The following is an 18,593-nucleotide window of genomic DNA, read 5'->3' on the forward strand; positions in this document are numbered from 1 at the left end:
AAATGTTTACCAAATGGCAATACTACTGTATCCTGAAGGTAGAAACTCACCCCAACTGAGACTTTCCCTTCATGCCATACGATGACATTTAACCAGAGATCTTGAGGAAACTTAATTTATCCTTCCTCCCTTATCCCTCCTTCCAAATTTGCAATGCTTTACTACAAAAGCGGCCTAAGGAAAAAGTCCAGAGGAAAAATGAAAGCAAATAACCCTTAATAAGAAAACCCTAGTATAACATTTCTAGAAAGCTTATATCTATCATTGTAGCAATAGAAACTCTTTACAAAATTCATATTTTGTAGGTAATCCTCACAAAATATGAACAGTCCAGGGGTCAGTCACCAAATACTTCTACAAGCTGGTCTGGCTCATAAAGCTAAAAGTCAAGGAGCAGGAGCACTGGTCTGACAATAGAGGGTTATTTCAGGCTGATGGATGTTCTGAAGTATACCCAGCTGCAGATATGGTTCGGTTGGGCATTCTTGCTTCTTGAAGAGCCAAGCAGATCAGCTCCGTCCTGATACTGGGCATCATCACCCAAGTCTACCTTCACATGCTTATGCTGATTATCTGCCTCATCAGCCTCATAAGGTCGATTGGTTGCTAACTCCTTGAAGGTGGCAATCCAGTGGTTCAGACCCTTCAGCCCGACTCATAGGTGTCACATAATCAGAGTAGATCATAACAATTAGAGAAAATTATGACTACAGTTTGAAGGAATTGAGCAGATTTGGTTTTGAAAAGAATGGGAATATAATAGTACTCTTCAAATACCTAAAAGGATGTCTCATTGAAACAGATCAGTAATTATTCTCTATAATTTTAGGTAGGGCATAGAACAATAGATTTAAGTTAGAGAAAGACAATTTCCAATTAGCTTTTTAAAATTCCTCTTAGTAAGGATTGTGTTACTGGAATCTATTATCCAGAGCAGCTGTAGATTCCATTTCATTGGCTATTTTGAAACAGAAATTAAACAGCCATTTATCTTTAACTTGGATTTTTTCATTGAGTACGGGGTTGAGTTCAACTGCTTAAATTGTCTTTTCAATTCTATGATTAAATTAACCTACACTAGCACTTATATATTTTTTATATCTTTTCTTTTCAGAACTGCAAAACAGTACTATCCATTTTTTTCAGAACACATTTTCTGCATAAGTAGGTTATGCTAAATGATTTTTAAGGAGTCCCTGGGAAGTGACATTTAAAATCATTACCATTCTGATTTGAAATAAAATCTACATTTCTCTTAAGGTTTTCAAAGCAATTTTGTGGAATTTACAGACTGAAACTAACAGCTGTCAGAAGTCAAAAGGTTGTTTACTTTGAAGCCTTGAGAACAAGTTATTCTGAAAGATCCCAATTTAATCTTCTAGTATCTATTTAGTCAAAATAGAAAACAAACTGAAATATGGTCAGTGCTTTAAAAAAAGCATGGTTTTAAGACAGTCTAGTTCTCAGTGAGTTAGAAATTCAGATCTAGGCCACTTAAGGGTTCAGATAATGTCTTCAAGCTATTCTCAAATATCTGCCCATAAGAAATGCTGAATTTCAGGACATATCATTGTAGACTATTCATAAGAGTATAAAAGGAAAGAAAAGCAATGGTGCCTGGATATTTTGAAGGAGAGAGATTTGGCGAGACAAGTTTTGTCTATAGTCTTAAGGCAGACCAAGGTCATAATATAGGTTTCATCTGAAGTTAACTCTCTCTTCAACATATGGTAGAATACCAAGACCAAGAAACCATCCTATTTACTCAGATTACCCCAAGAGACATCCATAGCATTCTCTTCTTACTGCTGTCCCCAGAAGATTATTGCAAAGTACAGAAGATTGAACAGATGACAGTCCCTGTGAATCTCTATGGCTGAAAGTGCATTTGAACCTGGGTCTTCCAAGTTATATTGCTCAAATGTATCCTCCATGTATTTTCCTTAATTGAAATGAGATGGTTTCGTGGGCTCTGTTGGCAAGAAACTCTTACCGTGATAACTTTCAGGTCTGGGAGGATCACAAGCACTGGAGAGAACACAGAGTTACAATGACTAGTTGGGAAATTGGGAATAAACTGGAAAGTTCTTTGAAAGTCTCCTTATTTTATGGAGGCGCAGAGGAAATAAAAAAGGACATACACCATTCAATTGACCAAAATATTTTACTTTAAGCTTTCAAGTTGAAGAAAACCAAAATCAGGGGCATGTCAACAGCCCTCTCCAAAGCTATCATACTTATCTAGCAACTGACAGTATTTTTGCAATTTAAAGAAACACACACTTGCCAGAAAATGCACACAAAATAAGTTTCTACCAGTGTAAAAAATTCTTTTAGATATCATCTATGCACTTCAGCTTTGAATTAAATATTAAACAAAGGTCTAAACTTTAGCTTGTTGTGCCCTTTTTGATACAATTCTATTTTATATTCCCCTCTCACCTTAAGGTGCAATTCTATAACAGGAAGCAAAATAAATCTTTTCATGAAAATCGTGCTTTTTACTGTTTAGCTTTGTTTCTGTTTTTGAATAATCCAGCACAATTAATTTCAGCAATATTCAGGCAATTTGATATGGTCAAGCAAAACATGTAGCCTAACTACAGCAAGTGAAATAGGCTCAACGTTTCTCTGCTTATCTGTTTGATTCAAGAAGGAATTCAACAAGGTGGTGTCGCTTTAGCACTGCCAAGGTCATCCACATTTCCACAGATAAGAATTTATCTCTAAGTTACAGAAGAAATGCTACTTTTAAAAAATCTATCCTATTTTGAACTTTTATTGAGAGAAACTTAAGGATTTCTATAACTCAGTAATGAACGTTTCCAAACATGTTTTCCTTTGTCATTACCCTGTCCTATTCTTACCTTATTTCCTTTTCTGGAAATGTTATGCTTATGCTGTAATACAAATACAACAGTTTAATAAATAGCCTTTTGCAATAGAAAACCTGTAAAAACTCTATAGGTTGAAAATTATCTTTACCTTCTTTCTGTATCTAATAGGCAATTTAGGAATTTCAGGTGTTCTGCTGAGATCTGGATTTGGTAAATCTATACTAATCAACCATGAATTTCTTCAATAATCTAGCAGAGTATTCTGTATTATTAGCTTTGCTGCAAAGAAAATGCAATTGAGAAAGAATCCTGCACAAGTGTTTTGAGCCTTCTTTATGAAAAAGACAGTGGAGCTGTCGAAGCATGCTTGACAGATTTCCTTCCTACAAAACCTTCATTTATTCACCAGCTGTGACCGAGAGCCCTTCTCTCCTTTCTACACCTTTGAACTTTAAGAGGCTTCCTAAAAATCTACAAGTACCAATAAACCCTGAATAGTAAGAGCTAGAAATTTGTAACTGTTTTAAACTGAACTCACCCTTAAGAACTTTTTTCAAGAACCTGGAGTGTTAACTGAGTGCTAACTGAAGTATTTTGTTCTCAGGTAACTACTTAAACCATCATTTCTATTACAGTTATTGCTACTCACATCATCAATAGCATTAATTCCCACCCTTACCATCCTCCCAAAATCTGGTTCCATATACTTAGATTTTCTTCTGGTTTGCATTCATTTCTTGGGATTTTCATCCTAATTGAAAATACTTTTTTTTTAAAAAAAAATATAGTTTCAATATAATTTTAGAAAAATACTAACTCCATATTCTGTATATGCCCAGTTTCAGGGGAAAATAGAATTCCAAACTTCAGATTCATAAACGTCTATGTTTTCCGGTGATTGTTGTTCTGCCTAAGAAGTTTTCCATAAATTTCTTTTTTATTGTACTATTAAGAAAAGGCAAATATCCAACATTAACCTTGCAAGAATACTTTCTTGCTTCCTCCTTTGCCTGGCAGTCTTCCAAACAGGAAGCTAGGAGAAATAATGGAACAGGCCTCCTGCTTTGGGATTGCCGCAAATCAAGAGCTCTCCATTGCCAATGCTGCCCTCCTAAAAATGTTTGGACTTTCTTTGCCTCCATCTCAAACTATTTCCAAGGAAGCTTGTGAGAAGAAGAGATAAGGAAAGCTATGTATTCGGGAAGCCATTTCTGCCAGCATGAAGTTGCCAGTATCCAATTTCTTTAAACTAAAATCCACCAAATTGAATATAAGGATTTTCCTTTTTAAAGACAATTTCATTATTACCACTATGGCGCCAGAAGAAAATTGATTAAGACTTTCAGGAAAATGGCTCTCATGCTACCTGCATTAAACTGCTTCAATTCTGTTCCTTTTAGTGGGGTTTTGATCAGCTAATTGTGTGCTACAATATAGCTATTTTTCCTGCACAAGAATACCAGAGTAGTCCTCATTACTTCCATTAAATTGGGAACAGAACCTGCAGACGATGAAACTTCAAAAAGTAAAATCGCATAGAAGCAATTAAGCATCTATTATTGTTCTGGTGTTGCTGGACATCATCTCTCTTTTAAAAATTGCAGACCCGCATTAGGAAAGATAGAAAAGAGATTTTCTTTTATGAAAGGCAGCACTATTTTACGACCTGACTAAAGCTTGATAACATTCGTCCTATTTAAGCAGCTAAGAGAAATGCAGGAAACACTTCATTCTGGCTGAATTAGAGCCCCCCCCCGCCCCCCGCTTGAAGATAAGAAATCAATTGCAAGGCAACCAGGTAGGACATACCTGGCCGGAAGTATCTGCAACATAGTAGCTGCTGAAATTTACATCACTAACATAGGGCGCTGGCTGGTAGTAGCAAGTGACATTATTAGCGTTAGGGATGATGTTTTGCTCCACAAGAACCCTGAGGGCCAGAAGGGAGATCAGGTTCAGGGTCTGCCTCCGTTCGTGCCCCATGAGACATACTGTGCTCTCATTCACCACTTTCCGCAAGGTCATTAGGTAGTCGTATTTGCTTCTGTCCTCTTCGGCAAAGTGATTCTGCAGGTAGGTTTCCAACTTGCGCTGCTGTTCCAGAATGTCTGGGAAGTCTATGAAGAACCTGGAGCACATGTAACGCTCTAAGGTTTTAATTTCCCCTTTGTCCTTGGGCTTGAAATCCCTCACAAGAAGATTGCTGTATTTGAGGAGCCCGCCTCCCCTAATTTCCTCGGGGTTCTTGGTAGTTATCAGTCTGTTCTTAAGATGAAGAAAGGCTGCCTCAAAATCACCATACATACTTTCCCCAATGACAGTTGGATGGAAATGCTCAGACATTGGGTTTGCTGAGCACTCATAATAAAAAAGCAGAGAGTCTAATATTATTTGAAAAGAATCCACGCTGAACTCAAATTGCCGTCGTATACGATCCACAAACTTGAGCTCCACATTTCTGCCATGTTTGTTAGAAAGAGATATTAAGCTCCATCGGTCAATTTCAGTGGACACCTTCACCAACTTTTCAATATATACTTCCTTAAGAGTCATGGGCGTAATCTTGAGTTTGTTTACACCTTCAGGCAAAAAATTTAAAAGGGACTGCAGCACCACTTCTTTGACCAACTGGAACTCAGTCTCACTTGGGAGGGACACCTGAAAAACAAGATCTAGGTCTTTACAACCCAGCCCGTTATCTTTAACCAAAACATGACCAGCTGCAGAACCATTCAGTCGAACATCATGCACTAGAATGCTGGCTTCTTCCAGCCTGCGCCGAACAGTTTGGATGATCTTCTTCAAGGTTATCTTCAGAGTTGGAAAATTGCCCCGTCCATGAATTGGCACCACTTCTGACAGGAGCTCATGCAAACGACTGACCTGTTCCCAGCTTAGTACACTGCAGGAGGTGGAATCAGCCTTTGGTCTCTTGTCTGCCATTGTAGATGAATGTTTGAACTAGAAGGGAAGAGAATATTGAAATAAGATACATCCTGTTAGTACAATTAAGTAAATGTGAGATCTTTACAATGACTGATTGGGAATGTTCTACATGGAAAGGAATAAGAATCTGGATGAAATATACTGCTCAAAAAAATAAAGGGAACACAAGATAAGACATCCTACTATTAAATACAGTACATTGTGTTGTTTAAGTGTTCCCTTTATTTTTTTGAGCAGTATATTACAAGCATCGTTTTATATTTGCTGTGGTCTAAACTAGTTCATTGATTCTTTATACTCAATTCATTACAATTGTGGTTTTCTTTGCACGTTAGATCTCCAGCAACTTCAGTATTTCTCAGAATCCCTGAAATTCTCATATTATTTTTGTGGGAGGCAAGAAACCCTCAAAAGAAAATTTAGTGCTTGAGATACTTCTGCTCTTATTTGTTAGATCAAAATTTACATGAATATATTAAAAACTATTTTCCCAGCTCCCCCCTTTCAGGGCAGCCTTTTTGCTTCTAAAAAAATTAGGCTGAAGACCTCTTATTCTATCCTGATACAAGGAATGGCTGGGAAAGGGGAAGATTAGACCCTTTCATGAACAGAATTAAGTTCATGACAAGTTGCCTCTGTTAAAGTTTGATTACCCCCTTTATTTGTATACCAGAGTCTACCCTAGTTACCACTTTCCTCCGACACACTATATCATTTTAATGGGATTTGAAAAGGATTTCATGTGAAAGAAATAAAATCCACTTATAAGAAACCTGTTACATCCTTTAAATCTGGAGCCAAACCATTTAGCTTTTCTTTTAAAGGATTTCTAGGCTGGCTTGTAAGACAGAGTCCTCTCTAGACAATTAATAAATACACATTACAAAAAATAGCTAACTGTCAACAAGCATTTTCAGCCAGTCTATTACAAGTTTCACTAGATAATGCTGGACACAACAATTACAATTTTACACTTATCTACATAGAAGCATATACTCTAAGTTTAATTATTTGAATTTAAGTGGGTAGAAGTATGCTGGCTGCCTTGTTTTAGGGTAAACAGAATGGCACAGAGAGGTTCTTATGAGGAAAGGTCTCAAACGAAACACTACTACACAAAGAGGATCATAAAGTGTAAACTGGATTGCCCTAGAGAGAGAGAGAACTTTCTTCTTCTCCCTCATATGATATGTAGGGCTAGACTATGCTCACACTGCACTGAGCAGTTATGTGTTTTAAGTTTGGATTGGGTACCATTAGATAGATAAAATTTGCAAGAATTACATCTCAGATTCATGGTTAACAATTGATCTTAATAATCGGAAAGCAGCCACTCTGGTTTGTCATCCCTAATTTAAGACTTAGTATTACTATGTGGGAATCCATAAATAAGTCATCATAAAAAATACTCCAAAGTTTTAAATAATGTGTCTATGTCATACTGTTTTCACTGTTTGAAACGGCCTTCCCTGTTAAAGAACTATATATGAAAATCTCTTCAGCCACGTGAAGTTTGTGAAAATGATAGATGGGATCTTCCAAACTACAGAACTATGAAGAAGATGCCTCCACATGTATGCTCTAATCCAGAACTCGATTTCAAAAGAAATGAGCCCTGCACTCAAATCTGTTTGTATCCCTACCCTCTGCTACCACTTTTGTTTTCAGAGGACTATCCTTGGAGGAGAAAGAATTTTGCTATTACTGTTAGAATATTGGGAATCAGAAACTCTTGCTGGTCTGCAAATCCCAGGACAATGCCAGCTAATTTCCGTATGAATCAAGTGCTTAGACAAAAGATCCATTTTCTGTTGAGACCGAGAGAAATTTCTCCCATCTCTGCTCTTCTGCCACATTACTTCAGCACCAGTAGCAGAAGAATGCAGCACATATGATATTCACTGAAGTTGAGTTGCTTATATGCGCCCCTTATCTTCTCCCTACTTACAAGAAATTATCAAGGTGGGCATCAGCTGGCTGGTGGCATGAAGGGCAAATTCCAGCAATAAGACTTGGCTAAATGAAAAGCAGGGTATCAGGAAAGGTACTATTTGTATGCAGTTAGGAAAGAAACATTGATCACAGCATCTTATCTGGGATATTTTCTTATTTAGAAGACAGGACAAGAACCAAATGTCTAGTATCTCCTTAGCAGAACTGCTTAGATTAAAAATGAAAGTGCCATTATATCCCCCATTATGTGTAGCCTAAAGAGGCCTAAAGAGGCCAAATAACATAGAATGTCAAGTAACAGACTTTCAGTGGGTCCCATTTGAAACATTAGACATGTTGCCCCTTAAAAATCATATAGGAAAAGCATCTTAATGTATTCAAGGCAGCATTAGAAAACTAAATATGGAAAGCAGCAACAGGAGTTAAATCATTTGAAGATGCATAGGAAATATTATTCTAATAGCTCTTATTTCACAGTATTTATCTTTATATAAGAAGCACATCGACAATATACTATATAATTCAAAGGATTACTATAAAATAGATCAATATTATGAAGTATTTTTCAGGAATCTCTATGCTCAGCAGCAATGCTGAGACATCACCAATATACAAACCTATTTTTAGGCTGTAGATCCATCAAGGCTACTATTATATTACTAGATGGTAGTATTTCCCCAGAGATTTACACTGAAGTCTTTCCCAAACTGCTAAACAAGATTGCTTTAATCCGAGTTACAAAGATCACTGGAGCCGTTCACATAAAAAGCAAGTGTTTATTTTGTAGAGTACACTCTTCCCCGTAAAATGGTTGGATTGATATTAATGCTTAGTAGGGTTATTTTGCTCTGCAGCTTTCCTAGAAAGCTGACCTGAAAGGCAATGCAGACGGAACAAAATGTGATAAAGATGGCCTGCTCATTCTTTATTTCAGAGAAAAGTTTCTGCTGGATCCTTCTGCTTTCTATTTACAGAATGCTCAATTTGAATCCAACCCATTCATCTGAAGCAGCCTAATTACAAGGTATTTTTCATCCTGCCTCATTCACAGAATGTTAAAGGTACCCTGCAAGTTAGAGTAACTACTACCATTTTTTAAGCCACTTCATATACAAAATAAAAATAAAATAGTTGCATGATAAAATTGAACAATAGCTGCAGGAGTTTAGGAGCTGTCCATCCAAAAGCACACTTCATTACAGACATCTGGCATTGGCTGGAAAACTGAAGCTCAAATATTAGGGAGTGCCTGGATTAGAAAAGGCTGCTGTAGAAGGCCTCTGTTTAATAATGTTTTATAGATTTTTGTTTCACAAGGCCAGAATTTTGTGCTGGATACAACATGGAAAGTAGAGTCTCTAGAATAATCTCTGATGCTTGGAAAAGAGAAGGCTATTTAAAAAAGCAGCCAAGAGAAGGCAAACGATTAGACTCTTATCACTAGTTTGAAAGGATTCAAAGGTGGTTTTTTCTGATAAACCAACTGGAGAAAATAACACCCATCGGATCAAGAAGAGTAGGAAGCGACCAAATAAGTGAACAACAAAAGTTAACTTATCGCTGAAGCCCAGGGTTTTTCAGCAACAGGTGTGGCTGTTAACACCCACAGAAACATCCAGCTGCCTCAGTTCTCCCCAGGGAAATTGGTGTAAACAGTCATTTTATCCGGCTCTCTCTCTCTCTCTTCTGCTAAGAAGCCAAGGAAAAATCTTTCAAAGCCATACGCCTTGGAAAGGTATACCAATTAATAAGAAATACTGCCATTTTTTTTAAAAAAATAATCACGCGGGTAGAAGACGCATTGAGATTCAACCCACGTCCCCAAATCACACCGGAGCCTGCCTCTGCACTGCTGCGCGAACTCCACCGCTCAACCCACACCGTTCCACGCGTTTCATACTGAAACGCGTCGGGGAGATGCGCGCTAAACATTCCGGACGAACCAAGATCCGGCACGGATGTGGGAAGACGCGACCCCGCTGGCCCAGAGGTCGAACCCGAAAGGGGACGAAGCCTAAACCGGCTTTTTTGGGGGGGGGGGGTCGTCAGAACCAGGTTTTCCCGCGTGTTTCACTAGGAGGGCGGCCAAAGAGGAGTCCTTTTGTTTAGTCCCCCCCAATGTCGCTGCGACAGCGAAGGCTTTTCGTGCTGCCGCTGTTGCTGGCTGGACTTTTATCTCGTAAAAGTTTCTAAGGTCCTTCCGCTCCTGGGCTTGGGGCTTGGGGCCAGGGCGCTCAATTCTACACAACCCTCAGCATTTCGCACACAAACCTCCGTTTCCCAAATGAGTCGGTGAGCGGGGAGGGCGCAGGAGCCTCCGCGACGCTGGACCCTTCACCGGCGGTGGCAGCCCGGCCGTTCCGCTCTCTTCTTGCAGCTTAGCATTATTTTTTGTTCCACCCTTCGCGGATTCATTTATAAGCCCCGCCCTCGGACAGACAACGCCCCTTCAGGCGGGGCAGCGAAAACGCTTTTGGCTTCTACCGATGGTCTAAGAGTGGGAGCGAGGTTTAGTGGGCGAATTGGGAAGGGCTAAAATCATGGGGGTTGGAATCAAGAGCTCACTGAAAATATGTTGGATTCCCTAATGGTCCCGTCTTGTTTAAAAATAAGTAAGTTGCCGTCTTCAGAACTCATGCGCCGGAGATATGGAAAGAATTGGATCCATTCATGAACCAAGATACAAACTCACGTTTTCAAGGCCTACAAGGTTCTCTTCTGATTTTTGTTCCCCAGCACCGGACTTCTTCAGAAACTTAGTTCCCTGCACCACATGCAACACCAAATGCAGCGTAGCAAACAATGTGGCCACATACCTTGCCTAATGGGTTCGTGTATCATCGTATTGAATAGCAGCTCATCAAATAAACCACAGTTAACTGAGTTCACATCTGCTGTGTAATGGTTTTCAAATCATAATTTGGCTTGTTTAAATACCCACGTGGCTTATTTAATAAACCATGGTTAAACCAAACTTGGCTTATTGCAACTTGGGAACTGTCCTTTATATTTTTTTAAGTGCATTCCATCCCGGTTGTCCTAAATGTAAACTCCATTGTACTACATGTGGAAAGCCAAATGTACCTTTCTAACTCTCCACTGGGAGAAATAAGTACAAGTGCCTCTGGATGGCTAAGGTTCCAGCAGAGCCCAAAATATCAGAATGGACATTGATGCAATTAAATGGTGAGTGCTAATCTCCACTTAAAGCTAGATGGGTTTAAGGCAGTTAATGATTAGGGGGATATGAGGTACAGTGGTGGTGTGCGAGGACCATCTCCAACGTATACAGTAATATTAAACCTGTCCAAATTTTCTGATCCTAGGGGTAATCCATTACTGAAAGAGCTAATTGAAGCAAACATGGTTGCAAGGTTAAAAATATTTTTGAGAGGTCTAACTCACACAGTAAAACAATTTTTTCTTGAATTCACAGTTTGCATTTCGCAGGAAGGGAGAAGTGAGTCAAAAAAGATAAAAATTGAAAATAGTTCATAAAAGGCCCCTTTGAAACCCCCAAATTTGGCTAGTTCAACAGGAATTTATTGTGCAGGAAAAGCAAACAGAAAAGTAATTTCAAGATAGTGAGGGACTTGGAAGGTTTAATCATTCATTAAACCATTATATTTTATACTTTTATTAGTACTGTGTATTTTTATACAGTAAAAGCTCACTTCACAGAAACACAGAATCATTTAAAGAATTGAAAACACCAAACAGGACATGGAATAAAGAAAATAGCAAGGCTTAAGGAGCAGCTTTTCCACAAGCAAATCACTCCTGTATTCATAAAATTCTAAATAAAAGATATGGAGAATTTTTTAAATTGTGGGGGAATAAAGGGCTCTGGAATAAGCTCAGTACAATCTCCAATAAGCCTGCAGGCTCCTGAAGATTTGAGTTCTTTAGAAAATTTCAGGATCAGAGCCTCTTTGATAAGGTTTTTCAGAAGAGTAAAACTAGAGTAGGAGAGTCAACAGCCAAGCTGTTTTCTTCTTGTCTTAAAGAGATTTTGCTGTTTACTTGGTTTTTAGATGTGTATTTAATACTGCAAAATCTGTACATATGGGTAGTCCAGCGAAAAAGATATAAGCCTAGGAAAATAGGGTGATTGATGTTAAACAGTACAATTTTAGAGAAATGATTATAAAGTAGGGCTATGAAACATCTAATGGGCAGAATGGTTTCTGGAGTGAAAAAGAAGTAAATTCTTCTATCATTGCTTTGAACTAGGCCAATTAAAATGCACTGAGCTGAAAATGAGAAAGACAGCGAAAACATTTCTTTAAAGATATTTGCATGGAAGCAAGAACAGAACAAAGTACTAAAATGTAAATCATTTTACAGAAATGACTGAAGTGCAGGGGGATGTGGATGAAACTGAAATAAAATAGTTTATTTTGGACGTTTGTGAGTAAAATCACGAAACCAAACCCTTAGTTGCTGGAACAGGTGTTGAACAAAATGAAACCAGAAAGCATGTTTCTGTGAAAACATTGCTGCCTTTATCACCAGTATGGGCTATTAACCACTTATCATCCATTCTGTCCTTTGAAAGTAGAATGGAGATTTCCTTTCAAAGCTAGACCAAGATTCAAGATTCTCTCGTCTAATGTACGAACACTTTGAAACGGTTAACCATTTTGCTCCTTAATTTCAAGAGCTTTTAAAAAGTGGCATGTTTTTGGTCCTTAGCTCTCTGAGACCTCATACTGCAAAAAAAAAAAAAGCTCAAAATTGTTGGCCCTTCCTGCACTAGGGGCTGTTGAAATATCATGTGGCCTGGAGGTTGCACAGTCTGAATTAAGTTATCACCATTGTTTAATTCTGGCTTATATTAAAATATTGTCCTTTGTAAATCATAGTTTATGTTTTAATGTAATGTGTGAATGCACTTTGTGATTATCCATTCTTAGTTTATTTTGAAATCGGGAACTGTAGTCTAGTTACTTGAAGATCTTTCAATCATATTTGATTACAATTCATTCCACTTACTTAAACTGGCACATAATGAAGTCAGTATTAATTAATGATTATTCTCTCTCTCATTCATTGTCCAAGTAACACTCTGGAAGATTGATTGGTGTTTTAAAAGACTTGACTTTTCCACTAGCCTTAGGTTAAACTGCTGAGCACCATATTTTCTAATGTGTCATGGACTCAATACTAGGAAAGTGGATGGGATCAAAAATGGTACTAATAGAAGAGAATACATGTAGTTGAGGGTTTAACTATGGAGTCTTTCTGAACTTCGTTGTTTACTTGTTTGTTTCATTATGTAACTAGGTAATCTCATTAATGAGTGCAGAGTTTGCTCCCTCTTTATATAGGATAGTTTGCTCTGCCAGCGTTGGTAGAGTAGGTTTTCTTCTTGGCAGTTTCTTGATTAAGGTGTTATCCAATAGATATTATTGATAATCTATTGATTTATTAATGGCTGGTGACACAGTGGTTAAACTGCAGTATTGCAGGCAAACTCTATTCACAGCCTGGAGTTTGATCATAACAAGGCTCAAAGTTGACTCAGCCTTCCACCCATCCGAGATCAATAAAATGAGGACCTAGATTGTTGGAGGCAATATGCAAATAATTCTTACTTTTTAAACTGCCCAGAGAACACTGTAAAGTACCATGGGGCTGTAAATAAGCCTAAATACTATTGCTAATGCTATTGCTAAAACATGATGAGATGGTGTACAAAAAGTGGCATTTGGAGAGCCAATGGGAATGATGACTGGTGAAAAAGATTTATTTTGAATACATGGTTTAAGCATAAATCTGTTCTTACCTTTACACGCCAAGAAATTAATATAAATCTAGAAGCATGATTCATTTGTTATGATGAATCACTGGGACTATTAATGAGAATTAAAGGATTGTTACATGATGCCATAGAAATGTACAGAATTGTATAAATAAAAGTCGCTTTGTGGGATGATCAAGTGAAAGAAACTGTGGATGAAAAAAAGGTACATAAATTGATTGCTACAAAAATGAGGAGAGAAGGATAACATACAAAATGTACACATAGAGGAAAACATAGTTGCAAAAAATGTCAAACGGAGCAAAGAAGGATTAAAAATTAAGAAATGGAGAAAGAATATAGGAGGATTGTAATGAAAAAATAGAAGAGGGCTAAACATCCTCTAGTACAGCAATCCCCAACCTTTATGGCTCGATGGCCCATCTGGGGTTGGGTGAGGGAGGAGAGGGCATGCTGGCCTGCCACTCATACAAGTCGAGCTTTCTGCATTTGTGCGGCCCAGTTCCAAACAGGCCACAGCCTGCTAGTGAGCGTGGCCCAGGGGTTGGGGACCCCTGCTCTAGTAGAATGCCTGAATCTGAGAAATAATGTATAAAATCTATAAATAATTGGAAGAGAAAGTGAACAATTGCAAGTTATACAACAATTGCTCCATTTTGGTAAGTAATTAGTATTACGTGCTTTCATTCAGTGTTGTCATTTCAGATATTTATATTTTTTGAAGTTGATATCTGAAAAAAGGTGGATCTTTGTACCTTACTTACAGATCAGTATTGGAAAGTGACTCAATTATTCAATGATATGCAGAATTAAGTAATATAACTATGGATGACTGTAATTCCATTCACTGAAATGTTTACTGTAGAACCCCATATATGTGTATATGTTTGTGAATATATGCCCTATAGTTAAAATGATTTAATTTAAAAAGCAAGCAAAAAGAAACAACAGTCTCTAATCACAGAGCAGAATATGATAATATATCTAGGATTATCCACTATCATTCTTTAAAAATATCATTTCCATATGGAGCTCCAAATTTACTGTATAAAGTTATTATTACTGGAATATTCTATCTTCCAACAATTAATGGAAATCTAGTCACATCTGGGATAATAAAAGAGAACCATCAGCACATCTTAAAAGAAGCACATGTGTATCAGTAGTTTAGGGGCATGGGGAGTCTAAATTCTAGTGAGACAGAAGTAATTGACTATGAGCCAGCAGTGTGCAGCAGCAACCAAAATAGCTAATACAATCCTGGGTTGTATAAACATAGGCATAGAATCAAGATCATGTGAAGCACTAGTATCGCTTTACAAAACCCTAGTAAGACCATACCTAGAATACTGCAGCCAATTTTGGTTACCATATCACAAAAAAGATGTTGAGAGTTTGGAAAAAATTCAGAATAGTGCAACTAAGATGATGAAAGGCCTGGAGACTAAAACATACAAAGAACAGCTGCGGAACTTGGGTTTGGCTAAAGAAAAGTAGGGGAGAAATGATAGCAGTGTTCCAGTATCTGAGTGATTACCACAAGGCAGAGGGGGTCAGCTTGTCCACCAGAGCACCAGAGGAAGGATGAGAAACATTGGCTGGAAACTGATCAAAGAGAGAAGCAACCTGGAATTAAGGAGAAACTTCCTGAGAGTGAGGACAATCAACTAGTGGAACAGCTTGCCTCAGAAATCATGGGCAGCTGTATCACTGGAGATTTTTAAGAAAAGACTAGACAACCACTTGTCTGAGATGGTATAGGTTCTCCTGCTTGAGCAGGGGGCTGGACTAGAAGACCTCCAAGGTCCCTTCCAGCTCTATTCTATTCGTCTTAATTTATGTAAAAAGAGAAGAAGCAAGGTGTACACTTGTTTTTTTCCACATATAGAAGGAATTAGTTAAAACACTGTCGGGACCTAAAAAAGGATTTGAGAAAAAGCACCCTTTGTCAGCTGAGGACATCGTCAACTTTTCCTGTAATATATGCCTAGAAGATTATATTTTAGTCATCAGGAATATTTTTTTCACAAAGTGAAATTTTGGGTCTTCATAGAATTTACTAAAGTGAGGGAAAAGTATGGAAAATATTAAGATGCTGCTAGAAAGTTGATGAGTAGCAACTGGTGTCAACGCTGTAACATTGGATGTTCCTGCTCTGACAACTGATGGAAATTGCAGCCATTTTTATTTTGCTTTTTAATGTGCTTTTTCTTCAGTTTAGAAATTAGATGTTGAAGGGGGGATGGGGCGAATGCTTCAGCTCAGCTAGCCATATTAACAATGCAGCTCTGTGGGAAATTCAAGAACACAAACTGATAACGTTTTGGTGGGCTGAGGAGCTGGGAAGAGAGCCTGCACTCCTGGCTAATTGGAGACTGTGATTTATGACTGCTTTGTGGGGGTGGGACTTGCGTTCTGTTACTTTGCATCTGGGGGAAGGGTATCTAGTTTTGGGTTCAACTATGTGGTGCCGATACTTTGTTTCCTGAATAAAATGTTCTTTGAGGAAGAATTCTTGCCTTGAAATTCTTTTGATGGGTTTCATCTATCAGAACCATGACATTAACCCAAAACTCCTTTCTACTTTGACCACCTTGTAGTCCTGAGCTCCAGTCACCTTCCCTAAATCGAGGGATAGGCTGACAAAGACTTGGGGAAGATCTCAGCATGGAGAAGGAAGAAGCACCTGTAACCAGCACCCCAGACGTGGCTGCTGCCTCAGCGGAGGGAGCACAAGCCATCGCACCGTTGGAGAAAGAAACTTTAGAAGCCTTGTAGCTGGGGGCAAGACCAAAGACGCGAGAGCTGATCTGGTCAGCGAAGACTCCAATCATCTCAAGGCAACCCTGCCAAAAATAAGCTCTTCGAAAGTGTCTGAAGCCAACTTGCAGGCAGCAGCCTCTAGAGAATCATGCTCCTCAGACTGTCAGGGGGCCAAGATATTGGCAGCCACTGAGGACTCTGGAGAATGGAAGTACCTGTCTGCAGTCCGCAGCCAATCGGTGGAAAAATTAGTGGAGAGATTTGAGGGGCTAGAGGTGAGAAGCGGGAGCAATTTTTCCACTCCTTTCATGCAAGTGAACACGATGACTGGCAGGGCTGATGCCAATCTGTGCCTAAGAGGAGCCCCAGCCCCACTAATGGAGTTCAAACAGCTTCCCCATCTTAAAATCCACCAGCATTAACCTCCAGACTGGTAAGGAAGGAGAGTCCTGGCCGCCACTTGGGACATGGCAGTCCGGGATGTCACCGCTCCTCTAGGACTCCAGAGTGCAACTCGTGACACAAGGGCCCCAACTACCAGAGAAACCCTGGTTGGTGTCAATCATCGTGATCTCCTGACAGGCGCCACCATTGCGATAGTTCCAGATGGAGGGACTACGATGACAGCCCCAACAGACGCCCTCGCTACCGAAGCCTGAGACAGCACTGGTACAGTCGAAGCTTGGATTGTCACAGGTATCGTGGGAGCCCTGACCATCATTACTATCAGTCATGCAGCCCTGAGCATCACTGTCAGCGCCGCCCAAGCCCGAAGCCTGCACAGAGAGAAGACCCAAATGTGGACATTCAACAAGATTTGATTCAACAGCTGCGCAACTTATTGGACAGGCAGCAACAGGTTAGGAATGCAGCAGCCGTGGGGGGGGGCTGCAGCCGCTGAGTGCTCAGCAACCGTTGGGAGGCCTGCAACCATTGGGAATGCCACAGCCACCATTGGGAGGTCAACAACCATTGGGAGTGCAGCAGCTGCTGTAGGGAGGACAACAGCTGTTGGGAGTGCAGCAGCAAAGGGGGGGAACAGCAGCCCATGATGACACCACCCCTTAAAGTGACTTTTGATGGCAATCCAGAGAAGCTGATTTTCTTCCTCAATCGAGTACGTTCCCACATGAATTGCAAAGCCAATTTCTACCCAGATCCAGCTGCCATGGTCGATGTTGTTGCAGCTAATCTGGAAGGGGAAGCATCTAAGTGGGTAGACAATCTGTACAACGAGCAGGTGCCTGAACTGAGAAATCTCCATCTCTTCCTTCTTAGATTGAGGACCAGGTTGAAGGACCAATCCATAGCCCTCAAAGCAGAACAGCAGATTCACAAAATAAAGCAAAATGGTAGACCTCCATTGGAATATGTACGAGAGTTTTGCAAGATAGGAGGTCAGATTGAAAGGTGGCCTGAGCAATCTCTAATGCATCACTTCAAGAAGGGGCTAGATGATAACCTTTTCAAGGCCTGTGTCTACCAAGCTGTCCTTGATCAATTACAAGAGTGGTATCAGGCGGCAGTGAGATTGGACGTCGAGCTTGCTCATTACAAGAAACCGTCCCTTCCAGAAGGCGGGCCAATACCAGAGCAGACCAGGTGGCTGCCTCCATGAAAACTCCTAGCCATTGTGGCTGTGGAAAACCCCAAGCCACCTGCCAGTCCACCAATCAAATGCTTCAGGTGTGGACAACAAGGGCACCGAGCAGTGAATTGCCTGATCCCGTGCCCCCAACAGGGAGGTAGATTGGGGCCACCAGTGAGGAAGAAACCAGCCCAACAGCCGGCAACAGAAAAATCAAGTAAGATCATGCAAGAGCCCATTACCCAGGTCACGTCGCCCACACAGGAGAGTGCTGAGGCCCAAGCCAGACCTACCGCCACTTTGCCCTCCTATGACAGCGATGATGAAGGGGAGAATGACCTGATGGTGAGTTGACTTGTTCCACCTTTTTCTCTTGCTGCTAAGCTCATAGTCCCTAAGACAGGGGGACAAATAGATCTGAAAGTGCTAGTGGACTCAGGATGTTCCTGATGCATTATCAGTTTGCCAATTGCCCTCAAGATGGGTATACGAACAAGATTGTTCTCCAGGCCCATGAGTTTTGAACAGGCAGATGGCTCCTTAATGGGAGGGACTTTACTCACTCATCTGACGGAACCTATACACTTAGAAATAGTGAGCTTTGGGAGTTCATCCATTTCGTGGTGGCCCTGAAGATGACTGAGGCTGTGATTTTAGGTCTAGCCTGGTTAGACAAGTGGAAACCTTTTATCTGGTGAGAAAAGGGGATGAGGACTGTGAGATTGCCCATTGGGCCCAAGCC

The 18,593-nt window shown here is 39.9% G+C and overlaps 1 protein-coding gene across 1 annotated transcript; it reads right to left on the reverse strand.

Annotated features, from left to right (window-relative positions):
* Positions 1–4,598: 4,598 nt before the first annotated feature.
* TENT5C (terminal nucleotidyltransferase 5C) lies at positions 4,599–10,481 on the reverse strand. Its single transcript, XM_081319850.1, has 2 exons — positions 10,008–10,481; positions 4,599–5,798 (listed from the first exon to the last, which is right to left on the reverse strand). The coding sequence occupies exon 2, from the start codon at positions 5,778–5,780 to the stop codon at positions 4,617–4,619; it is 1,164 nt and encodes a 387-aa protein (XP_081175976.1). The 5' UTR covers positions 5,781–5,798; positions 10,008–10,481; the 3' UTR covers positions 4,599–4,616.
* Between the last annotated feature and the right edge of the window lie 8,112 nt (positions 10,482–18,593).

This window comes from Vipera berus, assembly GCF_964194415.1.
Source record: "Vipera berus genome assembly, chromosome: 2".
Classification (NCBI taxonomy): Eukaryota; Metazoa; Chordata; class Lepidosauria; order Squamata; family Viperidae; genus Vipera; species Vipera berus.

Bases quoted from the DNA above. Each gene is read 5' to 3' on its own strand.
- TENT5C (XM_081319850.1), bottom strand. From the start codon at position 5,780: ATGGCAGACAAGAGACCAAAGGCTGATTCCACCTCCTGCAGTGTACTA.